Source organism: Pyxicephalus adspersus, chromosome 12 (assembly GCF_032062135.1).
Source record: "Pyxicephalus adspersus chromosome 12, UCB_Pads_2.0, whole genome shotgun sequence".
Taxonomy (NCBI): Eukaryota; Metazoa; Chordata; class Amphibia; order Anura; family Pyxicephalidae; genus Pyxicephalus; species Pyxicephalus adspersus.
The window spans coordinates 45,647,095-45,667,339 of NC_092869.1; the positions used below are offsets into that span (position 1 = coordinate 45,647,095).

Sequence of the window (20,245 nt, forward strand, 5' to 3'; positions counted from 1 at the left end):
AAAAACAGAGGAAGTGAGCACAAGAGGAGAACAGGAATGGTAAAACTGTACAAAATACCGGTAGTGTGTGGGGTGGGTGGTGGGAAGGGGGCTGAATTAATACTCCCTACAACACATGATGAACATTTTTATTTAAAGGGCCCTTCAAAGGGCTCAAAAACCTAGCTGAGAGTAACCACTGAGGGTCTACCTGCAGAGAAGCCCCACTGATGAGTGGAAAATCTGCAGCACAGAGAGCTTGCAGCTGCTTGGTCTGTATTCTTGTATTAAAACTACAAACCAGCTACAGGCGATATGATTGGTGGGGACTCAAGGCAGGAAGAACCTCACAGGGACCCATCCACAAAGGGTTTACCAATTCTTTGAATAAATGAAGAATCAATAACATTCATCAATATGAATCACAGATGGGATTAAAGGTGTTACACCACAGAAAACATTAATAAGACAGATTGGGGACATACAGGAGAAGCTAGGACCTCTTGGAGAGATGGTGGACTAGAACAGGTAATGTCACTATAATGGATTAACTTCACTCAAAATGTTTGCAGACTTGTAAGGGCTTCTAAGCTGAATCACGTGCTGGGTTCCTACATCTCTCCAAGATTTCACTGACCTGTTCAGTCCAACTGCCCCCCTGCAAACACAAAATGATTGTGTTCCGTTTCCCTGTTGGACCTGGCTCTTCATTATGGCTTTGTGGAGAGGAAAAAGGACAAACTGCTGTAGTCCCAGGAGATATAAGAAGCTAGGAGGTGACAAACTACCAGAATCTAATATTTTTGCTTTGATGGAGTTGTCTGGCACTCAGCAGGCACCCCAAGTTGCATTTAATATTTGCTTTGCTTGCTGAGAACACATAGCGGACCTCAGCCAGCACAAGTCTGGCAATCTCATCCTAAACTTTACAATTTGTAATATTACACACCAAACAAATCATGACACACTCCAGCAACAGGACATTCAGATGGGGACCCGCAGGTATCCCGTGTCACCTGCCAGGCGTTAAATGAAGATGTGTTCAAGAAGACAAAAGCTCACCTGTCTCCGGGTCACTGAAGTCTGGCAGAGTAATGGTGTTTAGCTGGCGGCGGTCAGCAATGGCTCTGTCCAGTAGACTGCTGCCACGACCCGAGTCACTGTGAGATTACATAAACATTTTAAGATAATTATTTAGTGTTATTATAAATATACTACAATGTCGCTTGTCCCTGCGAACAATGCCCTACTATTAATAAGATGGCCAGAGCTGAACTATGGTTTGGTTCCCTAAGACATTCTTCACTGTGGCCACCTAAATGTCTATGTCTGCTGCAGGGAGACTATTGGAATTCATAGGTCACCATTATCCATGCTGTCTTTGCAGGCTAGGCTACCTTGGATCATTATTCCTGTGCCCCAGCAGTGACAGATCAATTCCTGCACACAACCGCTGGTAAACGAGGAACAAACTGTTACATAGACAGACCTGCAGACATTGGGCTCTCCTTTACTTTTCACACTTCCAGGCTACCTCTGACATCACAAAACTTTAAGCCCAGCTCCCTCCCATTGCCAACCCTTATGCCTGTAATGCATTCCTCTTTCTCTGGTAGTATGTAGGTCCCAAATATACAGTAAGCGGTGCTCTCTACAGCATTCTACTGTGACTCCAAGGTAGTGAGTGAAGCCATGGCACCCTAGGCTTACAGGAAATTCAATTAAAAAGAGGAGTGGTGTAGCATAAGTTTGGATGGAACACTATCAGAGCTGTTTAATTTTTAGCTACTGGTGGGGAATGCTTAACACTTTCTTTGTGGCTCAAGCTGGAAATAGGCTTTTCAATGGATAGTACAATGTATGACAACAAACAAATTACATATGGAGGTCCTGCTAAGGAAAGAACAGGGCTTTATGTTACTAAAAGCAAAACTATGGGCTCCAAGTACAAGGTTTTCTGGGTATGGGATCAAATGGGTGCTACATGCATATAGGTAAAGATGGAACAACTAACAATTGTCCCTGCACTCAAGTGCCACATATCCTTATTGGTAGAATAAATTTGAACACAGGGCAAGCTTTCATTGGGGGTTACAGAATTGCTCCACGTCAGATGTTACCTGGGGTTGGTAAGGTTGTAGCAAGACTTCCAGATCTGCAACATATGTTTACAGGTCAGCAATGCCTCATCAGGACCACGACAAAGAGATTCCAGTTTCACCTTTGTAAATAATAATCTGTATATTAAAGAAGAAAAACACAAAGCGTAAGCAAAGATTTAAAACCAAGGATAGATAATGGGAAAAAAATCCACAGACTGAATAGAACATCAGAAGCCTCAGAAGTGACTGCATTGCACATTTTTCTGCTCTCTTAATCTAGGTGTGAAAATGCAGAGAATCTACAAGCAATGCAACATTCCATATTTATATAAAAGTATCTAAAATATAAACTGTCTGATGTCCAAAGCCAGTGATCACAATCCAGCTTCAAAATACCTGTGGCTGTGGACAATGAAAAACATGGATCCATATTTACATATCCAACAAGGAAGTCTATGACCCACTTTAATGTTTTGGTCAGCAACTCCTCCAAAAGTTCTAAAATCCACTTTTGGGGTTGATTTATGGAAGTATAAAAATCCTAACTCCCAACCAACAATCATTTTATTGCTGCTCAAACAGAAAACAATTTTGTTCCCTCCAGACAAATACACTTTCCTGTTAATAATATACATATTAAAAAATATTCATCGGCACTGGAGGCAGAAGCAAGCCTGAGGGAACATGGTGTGACTTGAAAAGCTTGGGAAGATGTTAGCTTACGGTATAAGAATGCCTCAGGGCCCGTGTATTTGTCATTCTGGCACCTCTGGATATGATTTTTAAAAGCAGCGTGACTGAGAAATTCTGGGCCTGGAGGTGAAGGGACATTTACGCTCGTTCCACTAAACGGCCGCTAGGTGTGTTATCCTAATTCAGCTCACACCAACTCCAAATTTGTTATATTTATTCTTCAAGAAACGTAACTTCAATATGATCTGACTACCTTCCCCTGGCACATTCACAAATGATACCCTCTAATTTCATTATGATGAATGGAGCTTCACATGTGACTGTGCTCAGAAGTCCAAAGGATTTGCATGATCTCAATGCAGTACAAGAAGGGAGACTTCCGGCAAAACTCCATACCATAATCCCTTCCACAGGTCTGTGCTCTACCCCAGAACAGTCATGTGATGCTTTAAGAATCCCTTTTACGTACCTAAATCTGGTCACATGACATGACAGGTGCCGAGGCTTCTATTATCTGGACTGTAGAGGGGTGTAAGGTCTGTCTTTGGGTGTCCAAATGACACATAAGGGAGGTTTAACTTTCTTTAAAATGGGCTTTATTCACTTACAAGCCTACTATGTAAAACTGTCATCTAATCAGAAGTTCTTTCAATTATTTTACATCAGTTTCTGCATCACATATGTACAGCAATTCTTCCTGTTCTACTGCAAATTTAACATTGAGATGTGTGGAATTAGAGTGGAACCCACAGCAATATGTCAACTTTCAGCTTTGCATAGCTCAGCCACAAATCACCCCCTTCCCAATCATTCCTAGATTGTTATTGGCTGGAGCAGTTTCTTAACCAGGGTTCCTCGGGGGATTGCTGGGGGTTCCATGAGCAACAAGCAATTTGTATTTTCAGGTCACTCATACCATCACCAATGAAAATGGGTATCTGTAAAGGGTGACATTCTTCCCAATGGTTAGCAATGTAAGAGGAATTCTTCTAACTGACCACCATGCTAAGGTGAGCTGCACATATTGTAATGAAATTAAGAAAGTTAGGAGTATCCACACATCATACACCATCAGGTGGCTGTCCAGCTCATCTCCCGGTGCAGAGGCCTCCATATTCATTTCATGCAGCAGGCACCTAAGGGTTTTGTTTCCATGTTTTGCCTTTAGCGTCAGATGGCAGGTTCAGAATCATTTGCAGCATGCGGTGCGGGCAGGCGATTATTATTCATTATTTAAGGCTCTCGGCTCAGGTAACATAAGTATGTTGATACCACAAGGCAATGCTAACGTAAAAAGTAAAAAAGGAGATGCTTAATATTTCATAAGGAAACACAAGTCTGTGGCGACAGGTGGTCAGAGAGGGGTAGGGGGGCAGCATGTGAGGGATTTATAATGACAGCTCTCATCATCTTGTTATATAGCACGAATATCAATACGGAGTCTGTGCAACATTCTGCAATTCTCACCAATGCGGAGGATAAAGCGAATTGCAGATCAGACCATATAGACGGTGTACAGCTACAAGTTGTACTAAATGTCACCGAATTATGGTTTGCATCCACCTTCAGTAAACTACATTCATGGCACATTAAATGCTTGACTCACATGAAATTCTCTGGGTATTCGCTGAGTGCCATGTCGATGATATTCAGGGCATCGTGGTGATGTTTCTGAGCAGAAAGCAGCAGCGCCAGCAGGTGGAGGGAATTGGAGTCGTCACCCTGCAGCTGGAGGGCCTGTCGCACATAACCAAGAGCTTCTGGGATCTGAAGAGAAGATTCAGGTGATCAGAAATGCAAAAGTCCCAAACCATCCCTCAGATATGAGTTATTCACTGGTACCCCAACAATGGTGGCACATTTATTAGACCCCCTGTTCCCCGCCTGTGTTTTCTTATAATGTTTAATGTAGAGCTAAACAATGCTGAACACCTCCAGGTATTTATTACCTATCACATAGATCACAACAACACCCCCTTATAATGCCTTTATCTGTTTTCTCCCCAGTAGGGGGGTACTATCTATGCTTGGGCCGAATTCATGGTCACCAATTACTTCTTGGACGGATATCCTGATTCATACTCACATAAATCCCGCTGTCTATGCAGTTTTTGGCTGCGATTGACACAGATCAGCCCTCGCTGCAGACTCTCATTTTGTTTCAAAATCCAAGTCTGAACTTTTTCTATAAACCCCTAGGGCTGTTTTACGTCCCATCATGAAGTTGGAATCTGCTTAAAAAAAAAAGAGGCGTCCCAACAGATAGCGACCCCAACCACCCTGAGGTTCAGCAATCTAATACTACATGTTGTCCATTCTGCTGATTTCGGAAAGGGAATGGAAAGCATAGACTGATGTGGGTGAAAAGGGGTCTGTATCAAAATGATTCTGTATCTCTATTATGAGAATAAAATAAATGTTGTCCTGAGTCTTCACCTACAGTCTAAGAGATTAAACAACTGAACACACCAGGGAGGTACGGCCTGCAGCAAGAAGCTGCTAATGAATGGCCCCCTCTCTGCAGCAGAGTCACCTGGCACCGGGCCCTGGGCTCTGTAACGCAGCTGTTAAGCCTTAAACAAGCAGTACAAGCCAGAAGGCATTTCCTAACTATTCAGACTATGCAAACCACCCAAGACATAATCATGGTGCTCGGGAAGGTCGCACAGACGCCATTTATGCAAAGCAGCCGCTCTGAACGAGGATACACTGGGCAAAGGAAAGCTTCAATCGGTGCTCAGCCTAAGACACTGCTAAATGAACAGCTTCCAAAAAGCAGAACTGCCTGGCCCTCACACACTGAATCAGCAGGAGATCTGAAGCCCATGTTCACCTTTAGTACATTTTCTTCCTGATTTTGCTGCTTAGGGAAAAATGAGGGAGTAAAGGGGAAATGAACAATGAATGATTTTTCATGGTTAAAAATGTTTATGTATTACTGCAATACTCATCTTAAAGCACACCTGTCAATGCACTAAAACAGGCTGAGCAAAGTAATGGAAATGCAACACAGGCACCTAGAAAAACACTGCAGACACCTGAGGATTAGTGCCAGAGGACCCGGGGATCTCTTATGCAAATATTGTGCTGAGAAAGCGTCTAACCCCATCCTATTGCCTAATGAAAGGTGGAAGAGCAAATAACAATAAAGAGACCCTTCCACTAACTTAAATAAATGAAGGTAAAACAAAAGAAAAACAAGTATTGTAAATGTTTCCTTGCTTGGTTTTTCAGTTTATAAACTTTTAAACTTTTTTATTCAACTGCTATGTACCTTTGAACTTGATAGCAAATTTAACTATTTTAGGAGAAACCAACCCCCATACACACATACATATACACACACAGGTTTCCCTTTACTATGAAACAAGAGTAATAAAGAGAGTAGCAATGGGTGGCAAGAACCCTTCTGGTGACCTTACCTGCCGAGATATCGCTAGCTGCAGAGCGAGGTAGAATGCCGCCTGATGGTCTGTTGGGGACAAGCTGTGAGCCCTGTGGAGGGTGAGAGACAATTAAAAACACATCACAAGACTGACCCAGAATACAGTCACACAAAACACACATCTACAAAAATGACATATAAAACAGCTTTCCAGTTCTTAAATGTGGCTGTTACATTTATTTTCCTTTCTTATTTTCTAACTCACCTTTCATTTTCCCTCTAGAGTCAAGTTCCAAGGCAATGGCACTGTAGAAGTACAGGGCCAAGAGTCAGTATTCTACTTTTTAAAGATAAGTTTATGTTTTTGCTCCCATACTATCTTTTCATGGAAGTGGAAGCTTAGTTCACCGGAACAGCAAGTAACAAAGAACTTTTTCCAAAAACTTCTGTATTTTTGTGTTGGACTTTTTAGGCATGCATCTTCAATGAATAAAACTTTTTAATTCATTAAAAAAAGGAAAATACAGAAGTATTTGAAAAAGTTTGTGTCAGTTGATATAAGGGATATAATTGTGGCCAATTTTGTCTATGGGTAACCCAATTTGTAAATATAAAATAGCAAGTAAGCAGATTATGTGAAGTTCTGCTTTAATACAGTGATAACATTGCTTTAATAATAAAAAAAAAAAAAAAACAATACAATAAACCGTTCTATAAGGTTCTATAAACTAGTAAAATAAAAAATATTTAATATATAAAGGAGCATGCTAGCATTCCTACCTCTGGAAGGCGAGAAGGGCTTTCCTCTGTAGGTCCTCCTGCATTCCACGAAGAGACACTGCAAGATAAATGTGTACGGCAATGAGATCTGGTATCGCTCAATTGTGTATTCATCACCCACAAATAATATTTCTGGATAAAATCTAAAAGGCTGCATCACTAAGCTGACATTTTGAGGCAGCTCTGCTAGAAAGAATTTGGGCTGAACCCGGCTCAGAGTTTTTCCAATTGACTATATTATGTGACAGCCGATCCTGTGAAATTACATGGCCCCCTTACCCAAACAGCACTGGGAAATGGGAAAAAAGAATACTGGTTTTATAATCATGGGATTTACACTTTATGAATATATATTCCCCAGACAAAATAAAATATATTTTGTTGTTATTTCAAGCAAGCCAGCTAACAAAAACAGTGATAAGGAGTAGCAAAGCGCACCCTCTGTGTACTGCATAAGGAAGCAAAGCTTATGTACTGAGCAAATATGGCTATCTATGTCATTAAAGGGGGAAAAAGGAATAAATGGCATCTGTATGCGAGAAGCCGAACCCCTAGGGTAGATCAAATAATTGTTTGCGAAATGCATCAGAACCTAAGACTATACAACAAGTGAACTTCTCTGGACTCAATGTATACTTTTAAACATTGGACAAATGTCACATGACGTTGAGTTACTACATACACTATGTGTGAATTGTGTTCAGTCATCCACAACTAATAAAACTTTAGATTGTTTTCTTTCTTACACAAATACTTTTGGAATACAACCAAATACGCCCCGACTTACCACTTTCCACTTTTTATCCTTTACTTTTATAGCCCTTCCAAGTACAGAAACAACTTTTTTCACATATAATAGGTTTTTAAAATATTAGCACACATAAATGATACAGGTTTATTCCTACATATTAAAAATACAGACTGATAAGTCTCTACATTTAATGGAAATGGGCGAAAAGTTAGTAATTTTTTCCAATATCTCTGCAGAGATATCAATTAATTCACCAGAAGCTTTCAAACCCTTCTCAGCACAGCATGAGAATGGTCCCTGATGGAAAAAATGAATCTGATTACTCATTTCCAAGCACTCTGCCATCGATTTACAATGCAGCAAAATGCTTACAAACACCCTGGTATGAATGGGCCCTGGAGAGCCAAAGTATTAAAGAGGAAAAATATGAATATGAGACATTTTATATTCCCAGTAAACATGTCCGGCTCGTCGAAGACGATCTATGCCTAGCTATCAGCTCTTTGTCAAGGAAGATATTCTCACTGCATAGAAGCCGTGCTAGATAATCAGAAACAGCAAAATATTCAGCACAAGTCACCAGTCCAATGAATGAGCTTGGAAAAAAAATAATAAGCAAATGAAAGGACACAGAAGGCTGAAATATACTGCTGAGTATAGTACACTATATTGGAAGGCTATACCTGGACTATGTATTACCTCACTACTTTGGTCAATCAAATAAAAATGTCAGCCAGGCAATTAGCATTTTTTTAAAGTAAACAATGGCAGCCTATATATCACTCTGGTTTTTCTTTGTAGCCTAAACCATGAATCAGAAAGAAAAGTACACAAAAAATGATGCCCTATATTACTTCCTGTGTATGAGCCTTACCATCTGTCGCTTGTAAACTATAGGCAAGTCCGAGGGCTAGGTAACCTTTGGCTTTAAATTCAGGGCTTTTGTCACTGCAGTCAACAACCATTTTGGCAAAACGTTCAGCTTCATCCATCTGCAAAAACAGAACAAACACTCAAATACAAAACAGAATAAAGGACCTTTGCAATTGGCATGGAAAATACAAAGAATCCTAATACAGAATGAAGCTAAAGAGCCGGTTTCATAGAACCGATAAGCCCTGTTTTTTTGTAAGATGATTTGTCTATATGTTCCTCAGGGGAACGGACATTAAGTCACCTTCCCCCAGGGATCTTCTATCTAAGTGGGTCTTTATACATACACAACTGAACATATCTAGGAAAATAATATGAACAGAATTTATTGTGTGCCAACATATCGCCTTTCAGTCCATTATAAACATTAAAACCCTAAGTAAGGCTTTTATCTGATTAATATTCTGAGAACAGGAAAGAATTTTATCCTTATTATGGCACATCGGCAGCTTGTCTGGATAAACTGAGATTTTAAATTAAGGGGTCAAATGTAATTTAACAAGGTTGAGCCATGTGGAGTTCGATTTACTGAGATGATAAGAAAAGGAATGAATGGGCCTAGTAGTGTAAAATAACTAGGGTTCAGACCTAAATATTAGGAAGTTTATAAGTTGTTGTCACTCGGAAGCGGCGGGGGTAAACATTCAGTCATCCTTTAAGGGTCCTGACCAACAGTGACCAATCCGATTTATTCCTGCTGAATTTTATTAGATTGGTGTTCGTGATGGCATTATTACTATTCAGAAATGGTAAAGCTCTCAGTCTCACCCAGTGTAGGGATCCCATGCACAGCTTGGCAGCGAGTAGAGGAATGGTGGCATCTTCTGGCTTTAGGCGAATACATTCTCTAAGAACTTTAACAGCTCTGGCAGACTGGAAGGAAAAAGAGAAAAGTCGAATAATTCAAGGGGGGAAAAATAATCATTTAAATCACCAAAATTTTGTGAAACTTTCTTTATGCTGATTTGCAATATGCTGGTTGCAAGCTTACGTTAGGTTTACTTTGGCAGCGATAGGTGGAAAGCACATGGGTGGGTTCACAAAAAGGAACAATCATTTTATAGGATAGCCTATAATAGGGAGCAGGAAGGACAGTGCTCTCCAGTGCAAGATCATCGATTGTATTTCCAAATTATGTCACAATTATGCTTAGCACCACCTGCGTGCAATTCATAGGTGTAAATGGTCATGAATGCCAAGATGAAAATACTGCAAACCAATAGCATTTCATTTCTTCATCCTGTGTGTCCTCCTACTCAATTGTGATATTAAGGGAATCATCAGAGCTTAATATAAAGACAATATACAGGGAAAATGTGAAAACACAGCTAATGATTTCTAAATGAATAAAGACAGCCATAGTGTCTGCTCTACAACAATTCACTGAACCCTGTGAAATATATAGGTGGTAAAATAGAAACCATGTAGGCAATGTACCAGGTGCAGAATAAAAGCATCCTGCTCATCTAGCAAGCAAGGGAGTGAGTGACTAAAACAAGTGAAGGTTACTCTATATCAGGCATGGGCAAACTATGGACCGTTGGGCTTTACATTGTTTAGGGATCCTGATTTTGGTGACCTGCATGTACATACACAAATCTCTGTTTTAAAAATAAACATTTCATACATGACAAAGGATTTGCAGAGCATTATGGATTATCTAAAGAGACATCACGGACGTAAGGGCTTATTTTTTTACAGGCGACTGATTTGCAGCAATTGCAATGGTTCAAAGAGATTGACAACGTGCTGGTTGCTGATCAGCCACAACTGCCAATGTATGTTTTGATAGGTAGTTTGAAGGTCATTAAATACCCCTGATTATCCATATGATTCCTCTATAGGGCTAGTAGACCGCAGCAGTTGTGAAGCAGTGACCAGTCCATTTTACTGCAGATATCCCCTCCTACTGTGTGATACTTTTGCCACCTGCTAGATTGTAAGCTCTTCTGGTCAGGGTCCTCTCCTCCTCCTGTGTCACGGTCTGTATCTGTCTGTCATTTGCAACCCCTATTTAATGTACAGCGCTGTGTAATATGTTGGTACTACATAAATCCTGTATAATAATAAATCAGTGGCTGCATGTAAGCACAAGCCCTAGTGACTCTTACAACTGTCCACTGCTATGCGCTACAATAACACGTTTTTGCAATGCATTTAACTTATGCTGCATGCGCTTTGATGCCATCATCCTGTATGCACAGTGTATGTGCATTACAGTGCACCACAACACACAGTTAGACATCAATGTGCCTTGTACAGCATTAAAAAAAAAAATGAAACACATAAATGCAATGTACAAGGACCGACAGGTGTGAATTGGCCCTAACCCCCTTGCCTTAAAGCTGGCTTTACTTTACTAAGACCTCAGATGGGTCTGTCCTTAGTTACTGGAATGAGTCAGATACTCGTGTGTGTATAAATTTGGTTTAGCTATGGCGCTTTGTAATCAAAGCAGTGAAAAAAAACATGTGAAGCTTTAGCTCATATACTGGCTGAAAAGAACAATACAACATGGTTTAAAATACTGTTTCTGTGCAGAATTTCTTTATCTGTTCATAGAAGAAAACGCATGGAATTTTCTCTTTAGCAATTCTGCACAGGAGATGTAAACCTGAACTTCAAGAAGATATTAAAAGACACCAATTATCCACAGACAGGAGACATCGGTACTCAGACGCCTAACTGCGGACTGCACAAGAAGAATGTTCATAATATGTGCTTCTTATAACTTGTATGTATACACATATATAATCATTGGCTCCGTTATAATATCAGTGTCAATTATTGTGACATTGTATTACATGCAGCGTTTATTAACCTAGTAACAATACCCACATTTAACTTGTAATCTCCATTACAGTATAAGGTGTGTATAGTACAGTAAATGGGTGTATACAGTAATGTGTACAGTAAATGGGTGTATAGTACCTGAATTTGATCTGATATTAGCCTGCTGCAATCCCCTGTATGGCATTTAACTGACTGGGAGAGGCAAGTAAGCAAATGTGCTAAAAAGGAAAATGCTGATAGAAGAAAACAAAGGGATCACCTCATTAACCTTTTGCTGCTCATTCACTGATCATATAGAAGCTTGGGGATGGAAAGAGGACACCATTGTATTGCTTGATACTTGTAATTAGATGGAGGTATTGTGTGGCACAGCTGTGTAGCCTCAGGACTAAATGTAATAGATGAAAAAATAAAGAGACATCACCTTTCCTGCAGCCATCAGGGAGAGTGCAAACTGGTACCAGAGATGGAATTCTTCAAATGCAAACTTCATAGCTCTCTCCAAGCACTGCACAGAGACATTTTTTTATTAGACATTAGAGACAGTTTATTAGCTTTGAACAAGGCAATTTATTTATATGACCTCATCGGACAAATTTTGAAGCTCACATAAGCAATGAGGGCAGAGCGTGTTACTTTTTTATCAACAGCAAAATAACCATATCAGAAAATGTAATTTTATCCCATTGTCCAGTTTTGAAAACATTTTTGTGTTTGACCTTCTGGGGAGACCTCCAGCTCAGATACAAGCAGTGGGCTGGCTCTTGGAGGTGTGGGCATTCATTGACAGACTACCTTTCCATGGAGACTACCGTCATGACGGAAAGAACTGAATACCAATGAATGAAAAGAGGCAGAGCCAGGGACAGTCAGGTAGGGGACAGAGGGGCTAGATGATGAAGGACATCCTCCAGCCAGAAAATAAGGTGGGCTCTAGATTGCTGCAGCTTCTATTGTACAATATGAGAAGCTCACAGTGTCCATGTAAGCAATTTTAGTCTAAGTGTAAAGCACAACTTTGCAAAAACGGATGGGAAGGCTGGACAGCAGCATTAAAATCACCTCCTCAGAGGGCCCAGCTTATTTGGCCTGAACACCATCCCGCTTCTGCTTTCCAACCCCAAACAGGATAAAAAAAGCACATGTAATGTGAGCAGCTGTTGTATAGAAAACTTGTCATTTAACAAAATAATTGCATTTTTGCTCTGCTCCCATTTCCCCCGCTTTTTATGTCTTTGTTTCAGCCTTTGTTTTACATCTTTTTAAAAGTGTGTGGGGGATTTCCTGTATTTTAAATTGGATTCTCAGACAAAAATGTTTTCAGACTAAACTAACAAAAGATAAAAAAAAAAAAAAACCTTGAAATGTGTTGCTGATGCATTTTTTTACATTTATAAGATGGAAAGAATGTAATGAAGGGAGTGAATGGGTCCTTCTGTTCCATAACAATAAACACGGCTCCTAATATTGGGCCATTAAAATTCGGTAGAATAATAGGCTGGGCAGCGGCCTCCAGGGCAGAGCCAGCAGCTGTGAAAAGAATGTAAAATTCAGGCCAGATTCGGGTATTTTATCAGAGCACCTAAAATTATATACTGTCTAAATAATACCCTTTACATATTGCTTGTAGGAATCTCTGGGCGACACACAAACATTACATGAACATAAGATTTCTCTTTTTGGCTGATGTTTTAACCTCTTAAAGTGTCCCTGTCATCAGATATAGTCAAGTTCAGTAATGTGTCATTGTAACATAAGCGGCATTTACCCCTTATACCAGCACTGCCCCTGACAATGCCTTCATCTGCTTTTTCTTATTTACCCAGAAGGAGGTAAATTGACAGCAAGGACAGAGCTGAAATTTAACGTCACCTATATGTAGTAATGTTCCTTGCTGGTGGCGGTGCAGTGGCACAGAGCCTACAGAACTGCGGGGTTTGAAAAGTCCATTCGGCTTCCTTTGTAGCCAAGCAGCACCTTATGGTTGATTGGATGATGTTGTTCTTTAGTTAGACCCTTATGACTAGTACATAAGCAAACATTACAAGACACTTACCTCTGAGAGCATTTCATATTGGCCTCTCCTGCCCAGAGCTATTGTCAGAAGGTCATAGACCACAGATGCGCTCTGCAGACTGATAATCCGATCGTTTTTATGTTCTGGGATACGACTCAGCACCGCATCTCTGTTGGCCTGAAATGAAACGAGACAAGTCATTAAACACAATGAAGTCATTTATCAAAGGAGATGCACTTATTTTAAAGTGAACCAGCTTTGCCAAGGAAGGCACAAGAGGCTTGTTTAAAGTAGAGCCCTGTTGTCTTGTATTGAAGCTAGGAACTGCCTGGTTCATAGCTTGCACAGGGCCCAACACGATCTGGAGGGGTTCACCTGCTCCTCTATACCCAGAAGTACTGATATTAAAGGTAAAGTATATGATGGTGAGGAGGAAAGCCAATATAAAAGCAAAGTTTATTTTTTTTTATATGTGAATGATATCAACTTATTCTACGTTATACGAATGTGTTTTATTTTTAAAAATGTTTGTTAGTTATCAGATGGATCTTTAGTGCCAAATTATACCTTTACCTCTACAAAACTTTAGTGCCGTCTATGTCCCCGCTGGGGAGATTCACCCTCTCGCAGAAAAAGTTGGACAGTTGTCAGGGACAGACATGTAGGGAAAATCTTTAAATGGAGACATCTATTCTATTAACAACTAAAAGGGAATTTCCCTTGACTTTGCAGAGAATTCTTATTTTTGTCCCTAACCCATAATTTATAGCACCATGCAGACTTGTCAGTGAAGACACTGTTCTGTCAATGTCAGGCCCTAGTTCCCTTAAGTGTGGAAAGCCTGTTGTGTCATTTGGGCAGGTTGAATGTGGATGAATGGCAGGCTCTGAAACAAGACTAAGCAGCATGCATGGCCTGAGGTTTGAAGTATTATAATAAATTACAGAGACCACAGGAATTGTTAGGTACAAAAAATAAAATGAATCATATTTATTCAAATACTCCTTAAAATATACATGTATGCATGTGTAAAAAAACACTTAAAATACATATATATCCTATGCATAAGCATTGATTAAAAAGCCACACAATAATGTATTAATCATCATTCAATTGAGCCATATTAGCTCAATACTAGGAAATTTCCAAAAACTTTTTGAAATAATTCTGCCTCTGACTCAAGCATTTTTTTTTTTAAAAACTTCTTCAGAAGAAAAAATGACATATTAGCCTAAGCCTAGACCAGTCAATTGATGAGTTCTCCATTTTGGAACTCAACCCAGAAATTTTCAATAAGCTGTAGGCGAGTGGCAGCCTCTAAAGTGTGACCCAACTCATCAATAACCACCCAAAAACAGCCGGGTGGTTACTGCCAGGTAACCCAGCAGTGCCAGGTGGGTGCACTCGGCTAAATGGGGCCAGGGAGATCGATTCAAATATTGTTATCAAAGACTGCATTGCTTGATTTAAATCAATTTAATCATATTAAATGAGGTTTGTACTATTACTATAGGTACAATTTTGAATTCATATTTTAGGCTTTAATTACACTTTGGGATCTTTATTGTCCCGATAGCAAAACTGCGTGAACATTTTTGTTTTAGTTTATTGATGATAAATGGCCATGATTTCATTACCATAGATTCACTAATTAGCAGCAGTAACAAGGCCTCTTCTGTATTCTCCTGAGGGCAGAAGATGCTGCAAAACAATGGAGAAGAGAAACACGCCGTTACAAATCAACAAAATGAGAGCAGTAATACAGCAGAATGATACACACAGGTCCGTGGCAAAATGGAAGACATGACTTCTTGAAATATTATAAAAATGCAAGTAATATAACCAGACAAAGTGGTGTTATCAATAGAAAAGATTACGACTGACAAGGCTGTGGTGGACAACACTGGAAATATGACGATGGTTGAATTGTGAACTCATTGTTTTGGCCAAGGGCTGCATTGTTGATTATTTTTGCTGGTGTAGACAATACTTTATTTTCTTTGAAACCGGAATTGCACCTTAAAGAGGAACTTCAAATGATTTCATATTGTTTGTTCTTTCCACCTGGATTACTATGTGGGCACACAGTACAACAGGACTAAGTGGCACTTACATAGCATTACTGATGTTTAATATTGAAGGAATGTCCACGGGAACAGTTAGTTACTGTGATATCACTGAACTAAATACTTAAAAAAATTTTTTTTAATATAAAAAATTCCAGGTGGGAAAAGCATGGAATAAATTGAGTTTAACTTAAAGCTGTTACAAGTGAAATAGAATGAAAGCATAAGAACAAGTTCAGTAAACTGTTAAATATAGGAGGAATCTGCTCCTTACTTCTCCCCGGTATAAAGCCAGGGCCTCCGGCTTAGTGCATAGCTCTTTGTGTTGTGACCTTGATGAAGCGGGTCGTCTAAGGGTGACTGGTTGGGTGGTTGTTCTAATGGGTTCCAGTAACTTTGTTCACACATCCCTCGTAGGAGGATCTCAGCAAGCTGCCTGGCTATTGTCTGCAAGGTAGAAATTTACATCCCACACAAAAGAACATTAGAGGATGAGTATAGAAATATATACGAGAACATAATATTAACAGGCAGAGAGAGGGATCTGATGCAATACATTCAGCCGCTCTAGATTAGGAATAACAAGCTTCATCAACACATCTGAGCCTGTACAGTGTGGGAAACAGACAGCACCTGTCAATAAGCTCTTAATCCAAGTCAGAAGAGCACATTTTACAGTTAAAGAATAAACCATAGCCATGCAGGGACACCAGGTTAGGGAGAAGATAGCAGGCATTTGTTAGAAAAGGGAGCACTCTGGGCCACATAAGTATTTGGGTGCCATTTTAGCTTAATGAAAGCTGCAAAGAAGTGATCTCTAATCTCCCCATACGTCTGTTTTAAGGACTAGTGTTTGCTTGGCAGCTCGCTAGCTAAAGGAGGCTTCATCTGTGGCCCCAGACATCCCCAGAGGCTTCCATAATAATAATAAATTTAATAAATAATAACAGTAATTTAGTATATTGAATGCTACAGAACACTGCCAGTGGCTGCTGACATGCTGCAATAGATTGTAAAAGATGGAGGTTGGGGACTCCAGACATAGTACAGGATATGGGGGATGCAAGAAGAGTGTTCTCCGACCACTGGCTTCTGGGGCCCTATGTGGTCTCCCTCTGTATATTTCATGGCTCTTGAGCCACAAGTTAGATACCAGGGTTCTGGATAGCACACCTATACCATAAAATCAAACAGGAGGTAAAGAGATTCTTCTTACCATCCTCAAGTTCTGCGTGGTTCTTGTCTCTACCGCTCTCAGAATTTCCCGGAATCTCCCCACTCCTCGAGTAAGGTTCCTGGATTAATAAGAAAAAATAATTAATTATCTGCCCATTAGAAATAGCCTCAGCTAGACTACCGTGATGACAGAGCCATGAGATTTAGAGGAGGGGATCTTACCTACTAGGTAAAAAAATATAACCATCCCATCCTATAGAGCACAATAAACATCAACTATATTTACTCACCACCCATCAAACAATTGTCACAAATCTTCACAAAAAAACTAAATGTCGGCAAACAACTGTTTTGACATTTCCCCACACAGTATTTTCAATCAAGTATTGGGAATATGATCGGAATGTTTGATTTATGTGAAGAATGCTGGAACCAGGGAACATATTGTCACAGCCTCAGATTTAGGAATGAGAATGGAGTGCAAAGAACACCATTGCCATTTAGTAAGTGGGACCACAAGGAGCTGAAGACGGACTCCTGCCTAAAAAATTCCCGCACTCAGCAAGCAAAATGTGCTTACCTCGTCGCTTGAAATGCAATATTTTCATCTCTGAATTTTTTAATGTTAACAGAATGTGGTTACTTCAGGCAAAGCTGATGAAATAAGAACATGTAATCCATCAGAAAAGGAGAATTGCGGTTAATGAAATCCCCGCAGGCAGAGCTGTGTCACAGAACCGCTAACAAGTCATCCATTTTATTGCTGGAATTTAAATACACATCCAGGGATATAGCTATTCACTTGGCCACAATTACGGGTTTTTTTCCATCCAGAGTAAAACTTTAGTTTGCTCTACAGAGATGGCGCAAAGACTGCTGATGGGGAGCCTGGGGAATGGCGATATCTATTCTGCAATACTAGTTACAGCTACACTCCGGTCAAAATCTACAAATTACTTTGGGGGTCTTGGAAGGCCAGGACGCTTTAGCATAGTGTGCTGCAGCCCCCTGTGACGCGTCTGCCAATTCCTGGACGCCCCCCGTGACGCTTCTGCCGATTCCTGGACGCCCCTGTCTGCAGTCTCTGACCATCTTCTTTCTGTAACACACCTGCAGCCCCCCGGTGCCCCGTCTGCCAAATCCTGCCCGCCCCTGTCCCTGACCGTCTTCTTCCTGTAACATCGTCTGCAGCCCCCCTGGCCACCACCCTGTAACACATCTGCAGGCCTCTGGACCGCCCCCTGTAAAATGCCTGCAGCCCCGCTGTAACACGCTTGCAGCCCCCTCGGCCGCCCCCCTGTACCACGCCTGCAGCCTCCCCAGCCACCCCCCTGTAAAACACCTGCAGCCCCCCCGGCCGCCACCCCCTGTAACACACCTGCAGTAACATGTCTACAATTTCTGGCCATCTTCTTCCTGTAATGTGTCTGCAGTTTTGCTTAGCATTATGTTAACTGCAGCTCTGGTGATTAAATGGGCCACACTTAACATTCCGGATATTTAAGTAAGTTGACCACCTTCTTGTAATAATGATAAAGGGGGTCAGTATTATTAAAAATATTTAGTGTATGTAACTAAAACATTTCCTTTTATTATCTATTATCTATCAAAACCTCCTGCTCAGTATGACTGAAAGATAAGGATGATCTCCTTTGTAATCCTATCAGCAGCCAGATTTTAGGTTACTAGCTATTTCTATACCATTACCATGCATACAAGGGGGAAAGGTGTAGATGGTTTGACTGTTGAAATGAATACCTGGAGTTCTGCCTTAAAATAACTTGTAATCCGTACTAGTCGAAAAAACCCCTAAAAACTGCAACTTTGTTATGGGAATTTTACAGGCCGGCAATTTGTTTAAAAAGGTAATTGCGAGGGAAGCTTGGCAGCTGCAATGATCGCTTAATAAGATGCGTTAGCCCACTGTTCAGCCTGCACGGCGCTCAAAAAATTTACTTGTATAAAAATCTTGGATGCAAAGTCACGTTTACAATCTACGGTGTAAATTGGATGATGTAAAGAAGAAAAAGAAATCTGATTAGTTCCCACAAGCATAACAAGAAAAAGCTGAATTGGTTTATAGGTCAACGGAATTCATTATAGTGGTGAAGGAGTGCCGCATCCAGCATTTGGCAATGCATTCCACGTTTGCGTGGCGCAGGATGAGTTACTAATGCCACTAATTAGCTGGGTATAGTAAACTGGCACCGGCACAGATCTGCAAGATATCTGTTTACTGAAGCCTTTATCAAAGCACCCAATACAACTCCCGACAAGATGTCACGCTGATAAACAAAACTGACAGCAGGCTTTGGCACTCGCGCAGGCCGGTTTGTTTAACCGACTCGTTCCCCTCTGTGCAGAAATATAATCCAATGCTTCCTTAGGAGAGATTTTCCTAAGAAAAAAAAACAAAAGAGCTTTTAAATCTGAAGATAACACTGGAATTTTTTGGTGATTTCCCATGTGATCCTTTTGGCACATCAGAAGCGTTATCTAAGTCAATGGATCATTGTAGGAACATACAGTAATGCGATTCTTGCAGAAGCAGAGGAATTTGTTATCCGTTGCCCTCACATAAATGTTTTTTTGTCGTGTCCTCTTGTGCTGGGTCAGAGACTGAGAATGGCGCTGGATTAGCAGCACATCCCGGCAATTAGCATTTTCAGAAGCCGATTTAAAACTCATAGGGTTGGTTTCCTTTGCAAACCCAGTTTAATCGCTTAACAGGGTTTATTTAATAGGATTTGAACCTGGATTGAACTTTTAAGGTCTGCAGATTACAAAGCGTCCAAGGTCAGTTATGAACACTACTGCAAGATATTAGATATCCAGCATTATCCTGGAGAGTCCCTGCACTGTGCTCAGCAAACACAGCTTTGGGGGGAACTCTACAGTGACCAAAGGAAAGATCTGTGGCTCGGAGCCTGGTGGAGTTTTAGGAATCACAGTGACCCATCTGAACGGACATCACGCCTCTGGGATCAGCTGCCATTCTGCGCAGCTGAGCAGCAGGAAGCACATGTCTCAGTTTAACATTATTTGGCAGCTAAAAGGAACTTACAGAACTAATCTGACTTAATACTTACATAAGGAGGTCAATGTTCATACTTGTGTTTCACAACCTTCCCAGAGGTACTTAAATAATGGACAAAAGCAATTTAACCAATAGCTTACAGCAATGCTTCTCAACCAGGGTTCCTTGAGCAATGCCAAGTTGATTTGTGACTAAGGACAATGATCTTTTTGGCTATCTATAAGGATGACATTCTTCCCACTGGTTAGCAATGATAGAGGCATTCTTCCCACTGACCACCACACTAATATACTGTGAGCTGTTGATATATTAGTTATAGCTGGGGTTCCCCGAAGACCTGAGAGTTATTTTAAAGGTTCGCCCTGTTAAAAAAGTTGAGAAATTCCGGTCTAATGCACCACTGTGTTCTACAATCAGCTCCTTTCCTACCTAACCCTATTCGTATTTTTAAACAATTTACCTTCTTGCTGCATTGACCTGCCAAGGGATGGGTTGTATGCGTATGCTTGGATACTCCTGGAAGTCCTAGCAGG

The 20,245-nt window shown here is 40.6% G+C and overlaps 1 protein-coding gene across 4 annotated transcripts in view; it reads right to left on the bottom strand.

Annotated features, from left to right (window-relative positions):
• The window catches only part of TTC7B (tetratricopeptide repeat domain 7B), a 61,614-nt gene that overhangs the window by 19,092 nt on the left and 22,277 nt on the right, over positions 1 to 20,245 (bottom strand). For all 4 annotated transcript variants that reach the window (XM_072428282.1, XM_072428280.1, XM_072428279.1 and 1 more), the window contains exons 6-17: positions 16,716 to 16,794; positions 15,774 to 15,946; positions 15,071 to 15,134; positions 13,473 to 13,610; positions 11,841 to 11,924; positions 9,392 to 9,496; positions 8,565 to 8,682; positions 6,940 to 6,997; positions 6,197 to 6,269; positions 4,381 to 4,541; positions 2,100 to 2,216; positions 1,042 to 1,139 (exon numbers count right to left, since the gene is read on the bottom strand). In XM_072428282.1, the coding sequence (XP_072284383.1) occupies positions 1,042 to 1,139; positions 2,100 to 2,216; positions 4,381 to 4,541; positions 6,197 to 6,269; positions 6,940 to 6,997; positions 8,565 to 8,682; positions 9,392 to 9,496; positions 11,841 to 11,924; positions 13,473 to 13,610; positions 15,071 to 15,134; positions 15,774 to 15,946; positions 16,716 to 16,794 (1,268 nt within the window). The remainder of the gene's footprint in view (positions 1 to 1,041; positions 1,140 to 2,099; positions 2,217 to 4,380; positions 4,542 to 6,196; positions 6,270 to 6,939; positions 6,998 to 8,564; positions 8,683 to 9,391; positions 9,497 to 11,840; positions 11,925 to 13,472; positions 13,611 to 15,070; positions 15,135 to 15,773; positions 15,947 to 16,715; positions 16,795 to 20,245) is intronic.